General features: G+C 52.1%; 1 protein-coding gene across 1 annotated transcript in view; it reads right to left on the bottom strand.

Moving 5' to 3' along the window:
- Positions 1-19,377, bottom strand: part of KCNH2 (potassium voltage-gated channel subfamily H member 2) — an 82,563-nt gene that overhangs the window by 45,517 nt on the left and 17,669 nt on the right. Inside the window, exons 3-5 of the mRNA XM_083466659.1 lie at positions 6,025-6,189; positions 2,406-2,843; positions 841-1,055 (exon numbers count right to left, since the gene is read on the bottom strand). Of these exons, the coding sequence (XP_083322785.1) occupies positions 841-1,055; positions 2,406-2,843; positions 6,025-6,189 (818 nt within the window). The remainder of the gene's footprint in view (positions 1-840; positions 1,056-2,405; positions 2,844-6,024; positions 6,190-19,377) is intronic.

Here is a 19,377-nt window from a genome sequence, read left to right as displayed (position 1 = left end):
TCCAAGTCGTCCTGTTGGTGGCCATCGCTGCCTCATGTGGCAGGGAGTTCCATAGGTTAACACTCAGGCGCAGAAAGGAAGAGCAGAACCTGGGAGAGAAACCCTCCAGTGCTTGGAACGCCTTTTCTCATAGAGGACACACAAGCATGTGCAGAGGGCATCCCATCTCCCTTCCAGACCCCCCAGGATTACTTTGAGCCCGAGGGAAGCGTCAACGCTTGGGACGCAGGGGCCCAATCCACTGAGGTGCCATGGAGACCTCAGCGTAGGCAGGGCCCGCATTCATTTTGAATTATGTTTTTACTTATCCGCATTAATTGTTTTGATGAATAATTTGTTGCAGCTGTTTGCTTTGTTTTACTGCCTTTGACATTACGGTGCTTACATCCCCCCCTTTGCTGTTGTGATTATTGCGAGCTCGACGTTTGTTGCTGGAAAAGCAGAATACAAATCCTAGAATCGTCGAATAGCAGAGTCGGAAGGGATCCCAAGCGGCATCTAGGGCAGACCCCAGGAGTGCAGCAATATTAAATCAAGATAAAACGTAATAAACACTAACGATGCCTTCATCTCTTCCTCCGCAGCCTCTATGGGGCCCTAACTTAGCTACAGAATCAAAAATCATAGAGAGACCCCCGAAAGGGTCATCAAGTCCAACTGCCTGCAGTGCAGAACTATTAAATCAAAATCAAATGGAATAAATAGCTGGAAGGGTCCCTGTCCCTTCTCAGAGACAGCGGCTGGGGCCTCTGGGCACCTCTGCCAGCCCATGCCAGGCCACCCCTGGGTGTCTCTGCCCACCCCTGACCACCACCTCCAGGTCCCGCTCGGCCAGCCTACCTGGGTGACCTTCTCGGTGACGTTGTGGGTGCGATCCTTGAGCTTGCTGGAGGCAATGATCTCCTTCTCGTTGGAGGGCGAGGTCAGGAAGGCCTCCGCCTTGAAGTCCACAAAGTTGAGGGTGATCTGGGGGATCTTGCTGATGGCTTGGTAGCGGATCAGGTCCGAGTCAGAGGTGGAGTTCAGCAGGTGGCTGCGGACGTTGTTCATGGCGCCTGCCGGGGACACAGAGGCCAGGTGGGATACCCCAGAGAGCTTGCCGGCCTCCTTCTCCATCCCTCGGGACCCCTCTCTGCCCCCCAACACACAGGGGAGCCTCAGATCCGAGTCCCAGGTTCAGCTGAGCCTCCAGGGAGACGGACAAGAAGGGGCTGGATCAGGCCCAAGGGGACCCACCCAGTGCAGCCTCCTCCTCTCAGAGGGGTCACTCAGTTGCCCCCATGGGAAACCCACAAGCAGGAGCCGCCAGCAGCCCTCTCCTCCTCTGCCCAACGCTCCTTCAAAGCCACCCCAGCTCCTGTGGCAGGGAGTTCCAGAGGTTAACTGTGCCGGGGTGCTCCAAGCCTTGGCCCCCAATGCCTTTCTTGGCCCTTGGCAACATTTGAGAAAAACATCTTCAACTCTTTGCAATTTACTTTTTGTGCCATGCACTGCTAGAGAAAGACCAAACAACTGTTTGTGCATTAAATCTGAAGGAGCATCTCCACCCCCATCATTCAGCCCGGACACTGAGGTCCAGATCCGAGGGCCTTCTGGCGGTTCCCTCCCTGCGAGAAGTGAGGATACAGGGAACCAGGCAGAGGGCCTTCTCGGTGGTGGCACCCACCCTGTGGAACGCCCTCCCACCGGATGTCAAAGAGAACAACAACTCCCAGAATTTCAGAAGACATCTAAAGGCAGCCCTGTTTAGGGAAGTTTTTAATGTTTGAAGTTGTATTCTGTTTTTAGTGTTCTTTTGGGAGCTGCCCAGAGTGGCTGGGGAAACCCAGCCAGATGGGTGGGATATAAATAATAAAATTATCATCATCATCATCATCATCATCATCAATCTAAATTCCTGCCTTGCAGGGAGGTGGATTAGATGACCCTTTTAGTCCTTTCCAACGCTACAGCTCTAGGATTCTACTACTTGTCCATTTAAGTATATATTTAATTAAATCTACTGATTGCGTTGGGGCGCCAACTTGGGCCCCAGATCATGGGTGCCCAGTGATGCTAATGTCACGTGACCTCGTGGCCCCTGGAAGTGGGGGCCCTGCGAGGCCTTAGGCGCTGCTTCCAAGGCCCCCCGAGGCCTCGGACGGGAAGCAATGCCCAAGGCCCCGCAGATGGGTGCTGAGCACCCACGACAAGTTTTTGGGCCCCCCCCCAGGGCCGCCTGGAGTTGGCACCGGTGGATTGTGTATGTGGAACCTATTGTGAGCGCTTTAATTTGCGCTAGGGAGATTGCACGCCGAGTGTGCCGAAGGACCCACATAGTCGGAGAGACTGGAGCGCCCTGACTCTGCCGTGGGACCGAAGGGCAGGGAAGACCCTGAGCCCCCCCCAGCCCCTCTTCTCCCTACCTGTGCTGGCGTGGCGGCTGTGCCCGCGGCCCTTCTCCCCCTCGCCCTTCATGGCCTCGATGTCGTCCACGGAGGAGGCTCTGCGCACGCTGTAGAAGCTCTCGCGGGAGCGAGTGCGAGTCAGGCTGCAGTTGGAGAAGGAGGCGTCCAGGTTGAGGCGGGTCTTCTCGGCCCGGGGGGAGGAGTGGGTGACGGGCGGCTCCGAGGCCCCGCCCCCCTGGCGCTCCATCAGCGCCTGCCGGTCCTCGGGCTCCCCGCACCCCAGGCAGTTGTTGTCCAGCGAGGAGGTGACCTCGTCCAGCGCCACTGACTCGCTGCTCTGCTTGCAGAAGTCCACCACCACCACTGCCTCGTCGGGGTCATCCTGCGGGAGAGACTGCTTGCTGCCCGCCAGTGCCAGCAGCGCTGGGAGCTTCAGGCGGAAGGACTTGCCCCGACCTGGAAAGGGTTAAAAGTTGGGGAGAGGTGTTAGGGGCTGGCCCCTCCCAGAGAGAAAGGGAAGCCCCCTCCCAACTCACCCTGGATGAGGCCCCATTGCAACCCTTCCCAGAGGGCACCTGAGAAATTCCCCATCAAGAGAGTCTCTGGCTGGGATTCAGCCTTGCCCTGGGTTGGACTAGATGTTCTCTGGGGGTCCCTTCGACTCAACCATTCTAGATTCCAGTCCTTACCACTGAACGCTCTTTGTCCTCTGTAGGGTTCTGAGATTTCTATCATATGTGGTGGACGTGTAAGGTAACAAGATCATTTTGGGAAATGATATATAATGAAATGAAAAAAGACAGTTAACATTATATGAGACAAATAATAAATGTTGGAAATGTAAAGAAAAAGAAGGAACATTTTATCATATGTGGTGGGAATGTAAAAAAGTAAAGAGCTTCTGGGGAATGATATATAATGAGATGAATAAGATGTTGAAATATACATTTTTTAAAAAACCAGAAGCATTTTTACTTGATATTATAGGTCAGGACATTAATAGGCAAGATGTTAGTGTGTTTTTATATGCAACAACTGCAGCAAGAGTATTGTTAGCCCAGAAATGGAAACAAGAAGAAATTCTGACGAAAGAAGAATGGTAGACGAAATTAATGGACTATGCAGAATTGGACAAAAGTGAAAGGAAGGATTTGAAACCTGCGGGACCAGAGATTTACAGAAGATTGGAAGAAGTATATGAATTATTTGAAGAGGAACTGTAATCAACAAATTACGCTAGTAGGACTACAAGAAGTTTTGTAAGGAGAAATATACGAAGCGTTACAAAGTAGAACAAGATAGAGATATTGGTTATGAGTTTGAAATTTAATAGGGAAAATAAGAAATGCATACTAAGAGACTAGATTGGAAAATTTTCAGACAGGATTGATGGAAGTAAAAAAAATTGAATAAGATGTAAAAGTATGTTTAATTACTGTTGAAAATGATATGTTAAAAAACTAATAAAAATTTATATTAAAAAAGTAAAAAAAAGTTAAAATTTGTTTAAAAACCAGAAGCTTTCCTATTAGGAATTATAGGTATAGAGATTCCAAAAGACCAGAAAAGACTGTTTACGTCTGCGACAACAGCTGCACGGATGCTACTAGCTCAGAGATGGAAGGAAGAAATAATCCCGACTAAGGAAGAATCGCAAGCCGAATGGCTGGACTCTGCCGAAATGGAAAAACTAACCAGGAGACACAGGAATCAAGAAGGACTTTGAAAAAGAATGGGGGGGGGGGAATGAAATTTACTTAGGAAACCATTGTAAGCAAATCAAAAGTTTAGTTGGACTCTAAGAAGCACTTGTAAAGTGACGAAGATTATGAATAATTTGAAAAATGAAAATTGTGGAGAACGTACGGATATGTAGATTTCTGTTACAAGGACCCATGTAGGGGATGGGGGGGGGGGAGTCACGAGATTCAGAGAATCTCATGAAATGATTATATAAATTGTTTGAGTGCAAATGTGCAATGATAAAAATGAATAAAAATATTTCAAACAGAAAGAAAGAAATTTGCTCTTTGTGAACCTTTGTGGGCAATTCTAGCTCTCAGGGCTGCTTTTCAGATCTCCCCGCTGATTTACACCCCGGTAGGAATGAGCCTTGAACTCGCCCCCCCCCCCAGCATCCTCAGATGCATGAAGGCGAAAGCCTGCTCTGGAAGAAGCCCCCTCACTGCCACCTCCCCAGGACCAAACTCCAGAGAAACCAGCTCTGCCCATTTGCAGGAGGAACCAGCTGGGCACAGGACGGATTGGCCAGTGCTGTGAAGTCACTAACCCTTCCCCTCCCCAGAAGAAGAAGAAGAAGAAGAAGAAGAAGAAGAAGAAGAAGAAGAAGAAAAGGAGGAGTTTGGATTTGATATCCCACTTTATCACTACCCCAAGGAGTCTCAAAGCGGATCACATTCTCCTTTCCCTTCCTCTCCCACAAGGTGAGTGGGGCTGAGAGACTTCAGAGAAGTGTGACTGGACCAAGGTCACCCAGCAGCTGCATGTGGAGAAGCGGGGAATCGAACCCGGTTCACCAGATTACGAGTCCACCGCTCTGAACCACTACACCACACTGGCTCCACCTCTGCTTTTTTTTCACCTGACCAAATAAATGTCACTTTCCAGCAGAGAAGCCGCCAAGGGTGGGCAGCCCCTCTGAAGCCGAGGGCAAGGAAGGGGGCAGGCAGGTTGAGACAGCATCCCTGGGGGAACTGGGCAGCCCAGGGTGGGCAGGAGCCCCAGCGGGAGGGTGGCTCCTCCAGACCCCCCCCCCCAGGGCTGGACTGACGTATAAGCTCAACAAGCTCTAGCTTAGGGCCCCGCTCTCTTGGGGGGCCCCCCCAAAAAAAATTAAAGGGGAAAAAAACACTGGATGTGCATTTCCAAAATATAAGATTAAAAACAAATAAAATAAAACCTACATGCAGCAACCGTGTTTTGTGTTGTGTGGGTGCCCACGATGTAAGTCAGGGGCCACACCTGCTAGCCTGCTCCCTAAAATATCACTGGTCATTATTTCACAATTAATATACTTCTTCTTAATTGTATTTCACTATTAATATACTTCTTCTTAATTGTATTTCAGTTCAACAATTGCTTTGATAAAATACATATTTTGTGATGTGCAAATGGCTTTAGATACCTATTAGGTCCATAAATTACCATATAGCAAGGGTCAGCAATTTTTTCAGCCTCAGACCATGTGGTGGGCAGGACTATATTTTTTTTTGGGGGGGGAATAAATGAATTCCTATGCCCCACAAATAACCCAGAGATGCATTTTAAATAAAAGGACACATTCTTCTCATGTAAAAACACGCTGATTCCCGGACCACATGAAGACTGGACTTAGAAGGCGATTGGGCCGGATCTGGCCCCCGGGCCTTAGGTTGCCTATCCCTGCCATATAGCATATATTCAACACAAAAAACAGCAGCAATTTGTTGTTGACAAAGGACAGGTGGACATAGAAAGGGCCCCCTTCCCTTCAGGAGCTCCTGAGGGGCTCCTCAAACCTCCGTCTGGCCCTGAGGCCACCCCATGTTCCACCTGTGTATGGGTTGCCTTAGAGCCTTCCGGGGTGGGATGGGGGTTGCAGGAGGGTGACCCCCCCACACACATAGGGCCCCCCTACCTGTGGGCAGCCAGGCGGCTGGGGAGACCCAGTGGTTGGTGTTCTTGACGGGGCTGGTCCGAAGGTCCCTCTCCATCACCACCTCAAAGTTGAGGATGAACATGATGACGGAGCCATCCTCGTTCTTGACGGGCACCACGTCCACCAGGCACAGGAAGCAGCTCCCTGGGGGGGGGGGGCAAAGGAGCAGAAGAGAAAGGGGGGGGGTTAGGTTTCCAGAAGGAAGAAGCAAGAGGAGGGAAGTTTGTAAAATGCTCTGCAGCACCGAGAAAGCAGAAAGAGAGAGCGGCTCTTCTCCCTCTCTCTGGAGACGAGAAGCAGAGGCAGACCTGGGGCCCCCTGGCATCCTTGGCATCCCCCCCCCGGTCCCTTATGTCCCTGGAGCAACATTCAGAACTACTCATATCTTTCGCTCCATAAGACGCACCTGACCATAAGACGTACCTAGTTTTTAGAGGAGGAAAACAAGAAAAAAAAAATACTCTGAATGAAACAGTGGATGTATGATTTTTGTGGTTCATGCTGTGGCCACAGACATGTGATCTGATGGTGAATTTGGGGTGACCCAATGCAAAAATCCTGAGGATCCATGCTCTGTAACCACATTTTTGCACCACTGTGGCCCCCTCCCAGGCAGCCTCCTTTATCTCTAGCATCCCTTATCTCTCTCCCTGATCGGCAAACGATCGGCAGCTTTGTTTCAACACCCCCTTCCCTCCCCCCCCAAAAAAAGCACAATCTGCTTTTTGCCCCTGGGCAGTTCGGCTCCAGGATTACGCATTCGCTCCATACAATGCACAGACATTTCCCCTTACTTTTTAGGAAGAAAAGGGTGCGTCTTATGGAGCGAAAAATACGGTGACTGGGCGCCAGTCACATTGATTTTGCAACAGGCAAGCAGCCTTTTGTGAGGAAGCCGCGCTGTCTGCTTGCCAGGTTTGGTGACTACCATCTCCATCTGGCTGGCTGGTGATGCCGCCGTGCCAGTCGGCTGGCTTGGGGGGCAGCGTGGCACCCAAAGAAATGCATCTATGGGTCTTGCACTGCTTGGTGAATCAACTGATCGGCAGGGTGCCTGGGCATTCAGTTGTAGCAACCAAAACCCAAGTTTAAGGCACTGTTTGGCTCCTAGATTTTCTAGCTCGGCTTCTAGCACTGCCTTGGAGAGGCCATTAAGAGACTGATATCATAATATGGACTTCAAGCCGGTTTTAGATGATATATTGATACATTGCCCAGCCCTATCGGTCACCAACCTGGAAGGCTTGAAAAGGGGATTAGACAAATTCAGGTTCCCAAGCTTCTTGGGTGGGTGTGCTTTAAATGCAACTTTCCCCTTTCTTCCAATTTACCTATTTATCCAGATTATTCATCTGCAATCAGCCCTTTGTCACAGGGTGCTTGACAAGTGATTAAGAATCCACAAAAACCCACAAAATCCATTAAAACAGCAAGAACCAATTGCCACAATCCAAACACCCTCCCAAATAGACATGTGTCTTTAAAAAAAAAAGATTAAAATTTAAATATTTATAGTAATTGCCTGAAATGTAATGAAACCATTTTTTAATTTTTTTAAAAGGAGCAATAAAAGCAGCCCGCTACTAGAGGATAAGGGAGGGGAAATACAGAAAACAAAGAACTATTTTGAACACATTGGAAATTAATTGCAGAGATTATTATTAAATCTCCAGTTTAAGAGGGAGCTGTTTGGGGAGGGGAGTCTGTCCATTTTCTTTAATTTTGCTTCTAAAGGGAAATAACTGACTGGTGATCCTTATTTCCGGACCCCCCTGACTGATGCTGCATCCTGGTCCAGCCTGGCAGGCAGCTTTTCCCATCTTGTGTAGAGGAAGAGGGAGAAAACTTGCTTTGCATTGCTCTGGAGGGGAGGGCCCAAGTGACCAGAAAGGAGAGCTTTTGCTGTGATTTCTGCCTTTCAGGGGGTTGGGCTAGATGACCCCCGAAGGCCCCTTCCAACCCTAAAGCCGGTGATTCTGTGATTCACTGGAGGTCCTTTAGCAGAGGTCGGATGACGGCCTGTCTGTCTGCAATTCCAAGCTGATACCCACAAACTCTATGGAACGCCATCCGCTCCTGGCACCAAACCTCGCTGCGGGAGGAAGAGGGGCCACCACCGACTTGGCAGCATCAGACGCGAGGAATGTGCCCGTGGGGTGGCAGCGCCAGGAACCCAGCGAGTGGGCAGGACCAGCCCTAATCCAGGCACAGCTCTTAACAGCTGCAGCACTAATCCTGCAGGCAGGCGTGAGGTTCTGGGCGCAGGGAGCCCCCTCCCCACTCCTCCGCTGGCTGCAGGGGGATTATCTCACACTCTCGTCACCCAGCGGCTGGGGGAAGTGGGCAGAGGGGGTGCCAGGCCCTCTTCCAGGCCCAGGTCTCGCTGCCCAGATACCCTCCCCTGCCCCTTACGTGGCAGCAGACTTGCGACGTTCCTGCTGCAAAACATAGTCCCAAGCAGAGAGGAAAGCTGGGGCTCTCCTTCTGTGGGGGTGGGAGAATGCAGGGCTCAATCCTGCCTCCCTCCCCCGGGGGAAGGCAGAGGGCTCCAAATTGTACTGACCTCATTTCCAAGGGATTTGGAATCTTGCAATCTTCTGGGAATCTGCTTAAAGACACTCCGAGCCCAACCCCCCCTCCCCGCCCAAGGAGAGGGCAGAGCGGAGGAGGCCAGGCAGAGCAGCTCAGCCCCAGAGCTGGAAGGGACCCCAAGGGTCATCCAAACCAACCCCAGGCAATATAATAATATTATTATCTCCCAACAGAATATTAAAAACGCGGTGCAGCCGTCTTTTCCGTGGGTTTGCCCAATGCTCTTTTAAAAGCATCAGAGTTGGTGGCCATCCCTCATGGCCTATTGGGACATGATATATAATGAAATGAAGGGGGGAAATTAAGTGGCTTTTCCCAAGAGGTCAGAAGCCTTCCTGCTGGGGATACCGGGCAGTGAAATCCCAAAGAAAGCGCCGACTCTATTTATGCATGTAACCACAGCAGCAGGGAATCTGCACAGAAGGGGAAGGATGAGAGAATCCCCTCAGAGGGAGAAGGGCTGGTGGAAATCATGGAAGACGGAGAGGCCAAAACTGAGGGCACCAAAAAGAAACGCAAATCAAGACTCTGTCAAAGAGAATTGGGAACCTTTCCTGGTATATTTAAAAAGTAACTTTTCACATGAAAAGTCCACAGCGGAGTTTGAAGTCTAAGATTTCTACCCCGGCAGGGAGTTTCCCTTCAACAATGTGTAGGATTGTGGCGATGAAAATAATAAATAGATTTCTGGAAGATGCCTGTGCGTGAATTTGCTTTATGTGTGGAGATCAGGGCACTCTGACCAACACACAGTCTTCGCAGTAAGGCTCTGTTCTGATGGCATGAGTATCACAACGACCTTCACAGCGGTTGTAACATATCACTTCTTATCATCCGCCTGTTCTGCCGCTGAGGACTTCTCGGGTCATTCTTTGTCTTTGACCTCCCCTTTGACCTTACCGCCTTGGGTGACCCTGCTGGGAGTACGAGACTCCCCACAGCTTCGCTCACAAGGATCACAGGAACGTGCAAGCCCAGTCATCACAATCATCATCACCATTTATTATTTATACCATGCCTATCTGGCTGGGTTTCCCCAGCCACTCTGGGTGGCTTCCAACAAAATATTAAAAATACAATAAAACATTAGGTAGCCGTGTTGGTCTGCCATGGTCAAAATAAAAAAATTCCTTCCAGTAGCACCTTAAAGACCAACTAAGTTAGTTCTTGGTATAAGCTTTCGTGTGCATGCACACTTCTTCAGATATCTGAAGAAGAAGTGTGCATGCACACGAAAGCTTATACCAAGAACTAACTTAGTTGGTCTTTAAGGTGCTACTGGAATGAATTTTTTTATAATAAAACATTAGGCATTAAAAACTTCCCTAAACAGGGCTGCCTTCAGATGTCTTCTAAAAGCCAGATACCGTAGTTATTTATTTCCTTGACATCTGGTGGGAGGGCGTTCCACAGGGAGAGTGCCACCACTGAGAAGGCCTTCTGCCTAGTTCCCTGTAACTTGGCTTCTCGCAGGGAGGCAACCGCCAGAAGACCCTCAGAGCTGGACCTCAGTGTCCAGGCTGAACGATGGGGGTGGAGACGCTCCTTCAGGTATACTGGACCAAGGCCGTTTAGGGCTTTAAAGGTCAGCACCAACACTTTGAATTGTGCTCGGAAACGTACTGGGAGCCAATGTAGGTCTTTCAAGACCGGTGTTATGCGGTCCCGGCGGCTGCTCCCAGTCACCAGTCTGGCTGCCGCATTCTGGATTAATTGCAGTTTCCGGGTCACCTTCAAAGGGAGCCCCACGAAGATCGCATTGCAGTAGTCCAAGCGAGAGATAACCAGAGCATGCACCACTCTGGCAAGACAGTCCAGGGGCAGGGAGGGTCTCATCCTGCGTACCAGATGGAGCTGGCAGACAGCCACCCGGGACACAGAATTGACCTGTGCCTCCATGGACAGCTGTGAGTCCAGAATGACTCCCAGGCTGCGCACCTGGTCCTTCAGGGGCACAGTTACCCCATTCAGGACCAGGGAGTCCCCCACACCTGCCCACCTCCTGTCCCCCAAAACAGTACTTCTGCCTTGCCAGGGTTCAACCTCAATCTAGGTAGTGATGATCCCGCGAGTGAGCTGACTGGTAGCCACGGATAGCATAGAAAACCCGTCCTGCATTGCAGTGGTGCAGTTCTTCACTATGGCCACAAGGTGGCGGCCCTGCCTTAGTGTTGCCATTGGCAGCCCTGAGAGCTCAGGGCAGAGAAAGGCAGAATTGCTGCATCCCTGAATTGGGGAGTCAGAGGGGGGACTTCTAGGGTCATGTAGTCCAGAAAATCACAGCTAATCACAGTTTCATCAACTAATTGGTTTGGTCAACTGGCTGAAAACTTTTAATCATCAGAAAAGTTCTTCCTCCCCCCCTTCACCATTAACCAGGCAGCAGACCTGAGAAATGTTTATTTTAGGAAAAGGCAACCCCATAGAGTTTGCAAAAAGTGCCCCACAAAGCAGGCCGTGGGGAAGGTTTGGTCCGCCAGATGTTGAAGAGCATCCGAAGAGCCTGCTCCCACCCAGTCCAGCCCCCTGTTCTCACTTTGGCCAACCAGATGCCCAAATGGGAAACCCAGAAGCAGGATCGGAGCCCCAGAGCAACTCTCCTCTCCTGAAGTTTCCAGAAACTGGGATTCAGCAGCAGTGCTGCCTCAGAGGGTGCAGGCAGAGCGCAGCCACGCTGGCCAGGAGCCATTCTCAGCCTTCTTCAGCGCTCACTCAATATAGGCAGTCTTGGCCTGCTCTTCCAACGGCCTACAAGGCTGCCCCCCCCCCATGAATTTCTCTAATTTGCCAAGGGCATCAACAGTCACAGAGTAGAATGGGGGGGCAGTTGCCAGGGATGATGGGAGTTGTAGTTCCGGATGACCTGGAAGGCTCCCCCCGCCTCCTCTGGGGCCACCATCTCTGGTCTTCCCTGGGGATGCCAGACTTTGGCCACCTCATGAGAAGAGAAGACTCCCTGGAAAAGACCCTGATGTTGGGAAAGATGGAGGGCACAAGGAGAAGGGGACGACAGAGGATGAGATGGTGGGACAGTGTTCTCGAAGCTACTAAAAATGAGTTTGACCAAACTGCGGGAGGCAGTGGAAGACAGGAGGGCCTGGTGTGCTCTGGTCCAGGGGGTCACGAAGGGTCGGACACGACTGAACGACTAAACAACAACATGTACCTTGACATGTACTCCATTCATAGGCATTAAGTCTAAACTGTCCCTTTGTGATACTGAATCCACTCTATGTTCACTGAATTGTGGATCCTGCAGAGGCTGAAGGAGCAGCCTTCCTTCCTGCCCCCCCCTTCTTGCCCCTATCTGGGTGGGTGGAAGAGACACTTGCTTGCACCCCTCTCCCACCTGGGAGCCTTTCTCTGCCGCCAGGTCTCCTCTTGGCTCACATCCAGGGAAGCACCTGGAACCTGCCGGGTTCTGGGCTCCCTCCTCCTCCTTCCCCTCTGAGGTCTGGGCCCAGGGGCTCCCGGCTTCTCTCTCCAAGCCGCCCTCTGTCCCTCTGCTCCACCTCAAAGGGCGCAGAGGCTGGTGGTATTTTAGGACTTGGAAGGAGCGCCGGGTCCCCTGAGAGCCGCCCAGGGCAAAATGTCAGAAGTGCTCACAACAAACAAGCCAGAGGAGAGAGGAAGGGAGAAAACAGGAGGATGCTGCCTTCGCCACAGCAGGGAGTGCAGGTGAGGCGCTCCAAGGTCCTGCTCACCTGCCAGCATTTCTGCCCCTCCTGGCCTTGCCATGGAGCCCAGCAGCAGCTCCAAACATCAGCAGCGGGCAGCCTGGCACCAGAAGGAGAACTGCAAACGCAGCCCAGCAGTGGAAACAACAGCTGAGCAGCAGGCAGGCAGCCTCCCTGGGTGACTCTCCCACCTCCCTAGGATGGAGCTTATCTGGTGGCCACTGGGAACCAGTAGCTGACGGGGAGCTCCCTCCATCACCTCAAGGCTTTGGCTGCAGCCAGAAATCCAGAGCCAATCTCAAGAGCGAAAAACAAGTAGGTTATCCAGTCAGTCTCAGTTGACCTTCCTTCCTGAGTGTAAGAAGAGCCTGGCTGCTGGATCAGGCCCATGCCCATCTGGTCCAGCATCCTCTTCTCGCAGGGGCCAACCAACAGGATCCGAGCACAAGAGCAGCAATCCCCTCCTGAGACGGCCACCAACAGGTATTCAGAATCAGTGCTGCCCCCATAGCCGAGCCACCAGGTCTACTCAGAAGGGGCAGGTGAGCCCCCAGCCTCCATTCCCCCACCTCCATTTAAAAACCTCCAGGAGAGGAGTGTCTACCACCTCCCAAGGGGATCTGTTCCACGTCTAAGAGCTCTTGCTCTCCGACAATTCTTCCTAAAGTTGCGTCAGAATCTCCTCTCCTGTCATTGAATCCATAATTTAACCATGCATTGTGTGACAAATTAAGCCCCTAAGCAGAGCCTGCAGAACTAGGCCTGGGCCCAACAGATGCCCATTTGGGAGCCCCACATGCAGGATCTGGGTCCAGCAGCAACTCTCCCCTCCAGTGGTTTCCAGCAGCTGGTATTTGGAAGCAAGGCTTCTTCCGGCCAGAAAGGAGCCCCTCACAGCCGCCGCCTCCATCCCTTGGTTGAATCCGTAGTTTTACTCTGTGCACCATAAAGGAGGACTTCAGATTCTGCCCTGATTCTTCCAACCTTGTTTTTAAAAAAATAATAATTAAATTTTCAACAAAAACAAACAACAACCACAAAAAAGAAAAAAATACACAAAAACAGTATCAAATCAATAAAATGGGATTCTGCAAATCCTGGGACTCCCCCTGCCTTCCTTAAATTTTCTTTTCAACTGCATATCATTTCTACTCCAAATTATTATTATTTCACCTCAGATTTCCTGTGCTATTTCTAAAATTACAAGTGTTCTTAAAATCTTGCCAATGTATTAGCCTGTTTACCTTTGCAAATACATAATAAAAATTTTCCATTCTTTTTTAAATTTCTTGTCATCTTGAGTTCTGAGCTTCCCCTGATTCTTCCACCCTCCAAGTCTCCACTCAGCCTGCAAGTCCTTCCGCCCCCCCCCCCATCTCATATCAGCTTATCTGGCTGCCTTCTGTTATCTGAGAGACAAGAAGTGTGGGCCTTTGAAGTGAGCTGTGGAGAAGTAGAAACCAGCAGTCACTTCTTTGAGCATCCCAGGCCCATGGAAGAGGCGCAAGACACACACAACACACACACAAACACACACACACACACACACACACACACAGAGGCCACCCCTGCAAGAGTCCTGCCTGTGCCACCAGGGGGCGCCCCAGGTGACCAGGCTTCTGAGGAGCCTCAATTGTAGATAGCACAGCTCCTTGTGTGTGTGTGTCTTTTGCTCGGTCTCCCAGAAAGCAATTAACATATGCTACTTAATTAGAGGAGGAGAGGAGTTAATGAAGTTCCTGCATTCCCTTCTGCAAGGAAGATGGGAAGGCTGGGCAACTCTTGGCGCCAAGCCCAGGAAGCCAGAGTGGGAAGGAGCTGGCGCCTTCTGGCCCTGTTCAGGGGGCTTCACAGAACTGCAGAGTTGGAAGGGACCCTGAGGGTCATCTAGTCCAGGCACCCCCAACCTGCGGCCCTCCAGATGTTTTGGCCTACAACTCCCATGATCCCTAGCTAACAGGACCAGTGGTCAGTGATGATGGGAATTGTACTCCAAAACATCTGGAGGGCTGAAGGTTGGAGATGCCTGATCTAGTCCAACTCCCTGCAAAGCAGGAATCCTTTTGGTGACAGTGGGGCTCAGGACCTTGAGATGAAGGGGCTCAGGATCTACCAACTAAGCCATCCCTCCCAGCAGACAACAGGCAGGTCCCTCTGTGGGGAAGAGGGCGCTCGACTGGGTGGGCCTGGCAGGGTGGTCTTGCCATACAGGGCTTGCCAGGAGGGCGTGTGAAGAGGGTCTAGGGGTCTCAGTGGACCAAGATGAACAGGAGCCCATAGTATGATGCAGCAGCAAAAAAAGCAGATGCTATTCTAGGCTGCATCAACAGCAATATAGTGTCCAGGTCAAGGAAAGTAATACTCCTGCTCTATTCTGCCTTGGTCAGGCCACACCAGGAGTCCTGGGTCCAGCTCTGGGCACCACAATTGAAGAAGGGTGTTGACCAGCTGGAAGGTGGGCAGAGGAGGGTGACCAAGACGGTCAAAGGTCTGGAAACCAAGCCTGATGAGGAATGGTTGAAGGAGCTGGGGATGTTTAACTTGGAGAAAGGAAGATGGAGAGAAGACACAATAAAGGTAAAGGGACCCCTGACCATTAGATCCAGTCGTGACCGACCCTGGGGTTGCGGCGCTCATCTCGCTCTATAGGCCCAGGGAGCCGGAGTACAGCTTCTTGGTCATGTGGCCAGCATGACTAAGCCGCTTCTGGCGAACCAGAGCAGCGCACGGAAATGCTGTTTACCTTCCCGCTGGAGCAGTACCTATTTATCTACTTGCACTTTGACGAGCTTTTGAACTGCTAGGTGGGCAGGAACAGGGACCAAACAACGGGAGCTCACCCGGTCATTGCGGGGATTCAAACCACTGACCTTCTGTTCATCAAGTCCTAGGCTCTGGGGTTTAACCCACAGCGCCACCTGTGTCCCTCAGAAGACACAATAGCCATCTTCAAATATCTGAAGGGCTGAACATGGAAGATGGGGCAAGCTGGTGTTCTCCTGCTCCAGAGAATAGGACTCAAACCAAGGGCTTCAAGTTAGAGGAAGGAGATTCCAACCAAACATCAGGAAGAACTTTCTGATGGCAAGAGCCGTTCCATGGTGAAGAGGACTCCTTAAAGTGGTGGCCTCTCCTTCCTTGGAGGTTTTGAAGCAGAGGTTGGCTGGCCACCTGTCCTGGATGCTTGGGCTGAGATGCCTGCATCGCAGGAGGGTGGACTAGAGGACCCCTGGGGGTCCCAGCTCTACATTTCTATCATTCCATGAAGTCTACAAGCTAGCGGAGCATGGGGAGGGGGGTCACAGAGAGCCTCTCAAAATGGGGCAGGGCAGGGGCAGGGACTGTGTCCCGTCCCTGTTGCCAATCCCCCAGCTCCTGCTCCTCTCCATCACACCTCAGAGCGCTGCTGCTTCCCCCCCCCCCACGGGTGCCAGAAAAAGAGTGCTGCCCCCCTCCCTATCGCAGGCCCTCTTGACACTATAAATATCCCTGTTGGAGAAGTGAGCCAGCTGCTCTGGAGGACTGGGGGGGGGGGAGGTCAGAAGATGAGGCAGGGGACGGGGCTGACAAAGTGCAGGTCCTCCAGGCTGGTGCTGAGTGCAGAAGGTCCCTCCGTCGCCCAGGCCCTCCTTGTGCTTGGGGGGGGGTCACAAGCCGCTGGCACAGCACCCCCTTCGCACACACCCCTTGCCCCACCCCAACACTCAGATGCCCCTCTCTCTTCAGCTAAGAGGCACCACTGAAGCTCCCCCCCCCCCCGCAGACAGGAGACCTTGTCCCTTTTAAGGGCTGGCAGTTTCCCCTGCCAGAACTGAGTCCCCAGCACAAAGGGCTCCTCCCAGCCCCCTCCTCGCCAATCATTATTTCACTGCATTACATTTACACGCTGCTTGAATGTTTAAGAAAAGCCTCAAAGCCGTTTGCAAAAAAGAAAGATTACTCTATAAGATTATCAGTAGGAAGAACGTTTCGATAGCAATAGATTTTAAAAGATTAAAACTTGTGTCAGCTTTTATTTATTTCACAAAACCTATGCTCTTTCCTGTTCTGTTCCTGCCTCTGAGGACGTGTTGCAAAACAACGCATTGCGCTCCGTGGTTGCGTCAAAAATGCATTGCAGAATCCACTTGTCTGGAGGGGCCCAAGGTAGTATTGGGGAAGAGATGCGGAGTGCCTGTTGCCTGGTTGCCAGTCCCTCCCCAAATGCCAGGAGTCAGGCAGCAGTGCCCCTGAGCGCATGCAGAGTGCCATTCCCCCTGCAGCTGCAACCACATCTCTGAAACAAAGCAGAAGGCAGAAGGCGGCAGAACGTCCCAAGGAGGAGCCAGGCCGGGAACCTCTCATAAGAGGAGGTGTCTGGATCAGGCCCATAGATGGGCTATTGGCTGGTCCAGCAGGTTCTTCAAGCCCAGCCTCCTGCTCTCCCAGGGGCCGACCGGCTGCTGCCCATCAGGAGTAACCACAAGCCGGAACCCAAGAGCCCAGGGCCACCTTGCACTTCCTGGCCTACTGCCTCTGAGGGTGGAGGTGTGGCAGGAATCTATGTATATGTTGGGGGGGGGGTTGCCCCTCCAGCAGATATCAGGCACATGCAGCCCACTACCAAAACCAGCACCATCACTTTTGTGATTTGTCCCCACAAAACACTTGGTCACAGTTTCTTCCTATCTATTCAAAGGGCCTTTGCTGCACAATACCAAATGTAAGAATTCACTGATCAATGTATCTATGCACTGGCTCACTGGGGAAACTTCAGAAATTCACAGAGACATGTTACTCAGCTGCTCATCAGCCCCTCTGCCTGAGTGATAATCCCTGGCATCCTGATACCTGAGTGCCAGACAGGTAGCCCTTCCAGAAATAACAAAGCCAGATGAAGACAAAAGGGTGGGATGAATTTGGCTGGGAAACAGGGAAGTGTAAATGTCTCTCTTCTTACACTTGATGGGTGTTTGGTGGAGGGCAGGGGGAGCCATGGGGCAGGGTCCAGGATGCTCAGATTACTGCCACCAGACCTCCCCTTTCATGATTTAGTTTGGGGGGGTTGTAACATGGGGATTAGCAGCTAATAAAAGTTTGTTTGTGATGTATGAGTGATGTAGTTTTGGGGGGTGTAACATGGGGATTGGCATCTAATAAAAGTTTGGGGGCTCTTTCGTTCGGGGCTTCCATCTTGTTCCACCTGGTGGCAGGTGGGAGTCCTCTCACGACAGTCGTCAATCAAGACCAAGCCGACTGGCTGCTGTTTTGCTCTGGTCTTCCTGGCTGGTCTCCTTGTTTTTTGTCCAAGAGAGCCCTCAGATTTCTCCGTTAACAGTTGCACAGCACAGCTATCAGGTTATGCAGAAGAAGAGCTGGCTGGATCAGGCCAGAGGCCCCTCTAGGCCAGCCTCCTCTTCTCACAGCAGCCAAGCAGATGCCCCAACGCGGAGCCTGCAAGCCGGATCTGAACCCCTGAGCCCTCTCTCCTCCCAGGGCTTCCAGCAACTGCGATTCAGAAGAGTGTTTGAAATTAGTGGCTGGTGGCCCCTTGCGACCAAGAGAAGATGTCCGGGTGCCAGGATGGGGCCCGACTGCTCCACCACCTGGAGGTGCCTGCCTGAGGATCACGGGATCTGGGCTGCTTTCACTCACCAAAGCTCCATTCTGTAGTATTCGATCAGTTATCTGCACAATCGGAATGAATTTCTGGAACCAAAATGGCTTTTTCTGCGCGGCCTGAGCAGGAGCCGGGAACAATGCTGTAGTTAATTGCTGACGCTCATCTTCGCTTCCCGCAATGCCCTGCCCTGCTCACAGTTGTGGAGAATATTCCTACGTTATGAATGGTCTGTGTCACCATTCGGAAAAATAGGCAGGGCAGGAAGAGCCCAACATATCTAATTCCTGATCAAGGAATGTTTCTTTTTGAAGTTCTCAGCATTCTTAACTGAGCTCAAGGTGATCCTTGATGCATAACTGAGAATCAATGCCAGTCAGTCCATCGTTTGAAAAAGAAGACTTCAGAGGCCTCTTGCCCCCAAAATGGCAACTTTCCATTCTCTTTGGGCGACTGCAACCTCGGCTGAAGGGCCATTTGGGGCAGAGCTGATCTCTCTGCAATTCTGTCACTGATTCAGAAGCATCTCTGCCTCTGAGGGGCAAGCAGAGCAGAGGAGTCCTGGCTGGGAGCCATCCATAGCCCTCTCCTCCCAACCCGGGTGGGAACCCCTCTGGAGGCCTCCGCTCCCCGCCTTTGGAAACTGGCAACCCCTGAATGCGTGCGCATGGCAGCTCAGCTCCAGAGCACCTGCGCTGCATGCAGAAGGTCTCAGTTCCGGTCTCCAACAGCTGGGCCATGTCTCCCTTCCTGAGCCCTGGAGGCTCCTGGCTGCCAGTCCGTGCAGGCAGTCTTGTGCTGTAGACATAGACCCCAAAGATGCTGCCGCCTATGGTGCTTCCACAACAGCTGGGCTTGTTGGCACCCCCCAAAAAGTGGCTCTCCGCCCCCGCTAAATCTCAGCTGCCAGCGCCCTCCCGCCCTGGCGAGGCCGCCTCCCTCCTCCTGCCGGCCTCCCCAGCCCTGACGCAGCCCAGACGCGGCTGCTGCTCCGGAGACACAAAGCATACACAGCTGTCAGCAGGGTGGCCTGGCTGCCAAAAGCCCTTCAAGGAGGAGGAGGAGGAGGAACACTCAGCCAAGGCCGCTCCGGCACAAGCCTGGAAGGAACCCGGGGGCAAGCGGGTCTGGGGGGCTCACAGGCAGTCCCAAAGGAAGCACCACGTGCTCCCCTCCCGCCCCAAACACCCAGCAGCAGCCAACCCACCAGCCATGCCCCCGGCAGACCTTGAACTGGATGTGAGGGAGCCGAATTCGAGTCCTGGCCTCTGCGGAGGGGAAGAGCTGGTCTCCTCCTGGAGAAGGCGACTGGAAGGGGCTGTGGACCGCAAGAGAATGGCCGCTCTGAGGGAGGGGTTCCTGTGCCCTCCTTGCCCCCTCCCACATGGCAGAGCCCTGACCAGCTGCCCTTTGACCCCTGCTATCAGCAGCCAGGAATAGCCTGGTGATAAATGCTCCCCCCCT

The sequence above is a fragment of the Podarcis liolepis genome, assembly GCF_965112155.1.
Source record: "Podarcis liolepis genome assembly, chromosome: 12".
NCBI lineage: Eukaryota > Metazoa > Chordata > Lepidosauria > Squamata > Lacertidae > Podarcis > Podarcis liolepis.
Note: the sequence above shows the minus strand (reverse complement) of the source record. Positions and strands in the feature narration are given on the sequence as shown.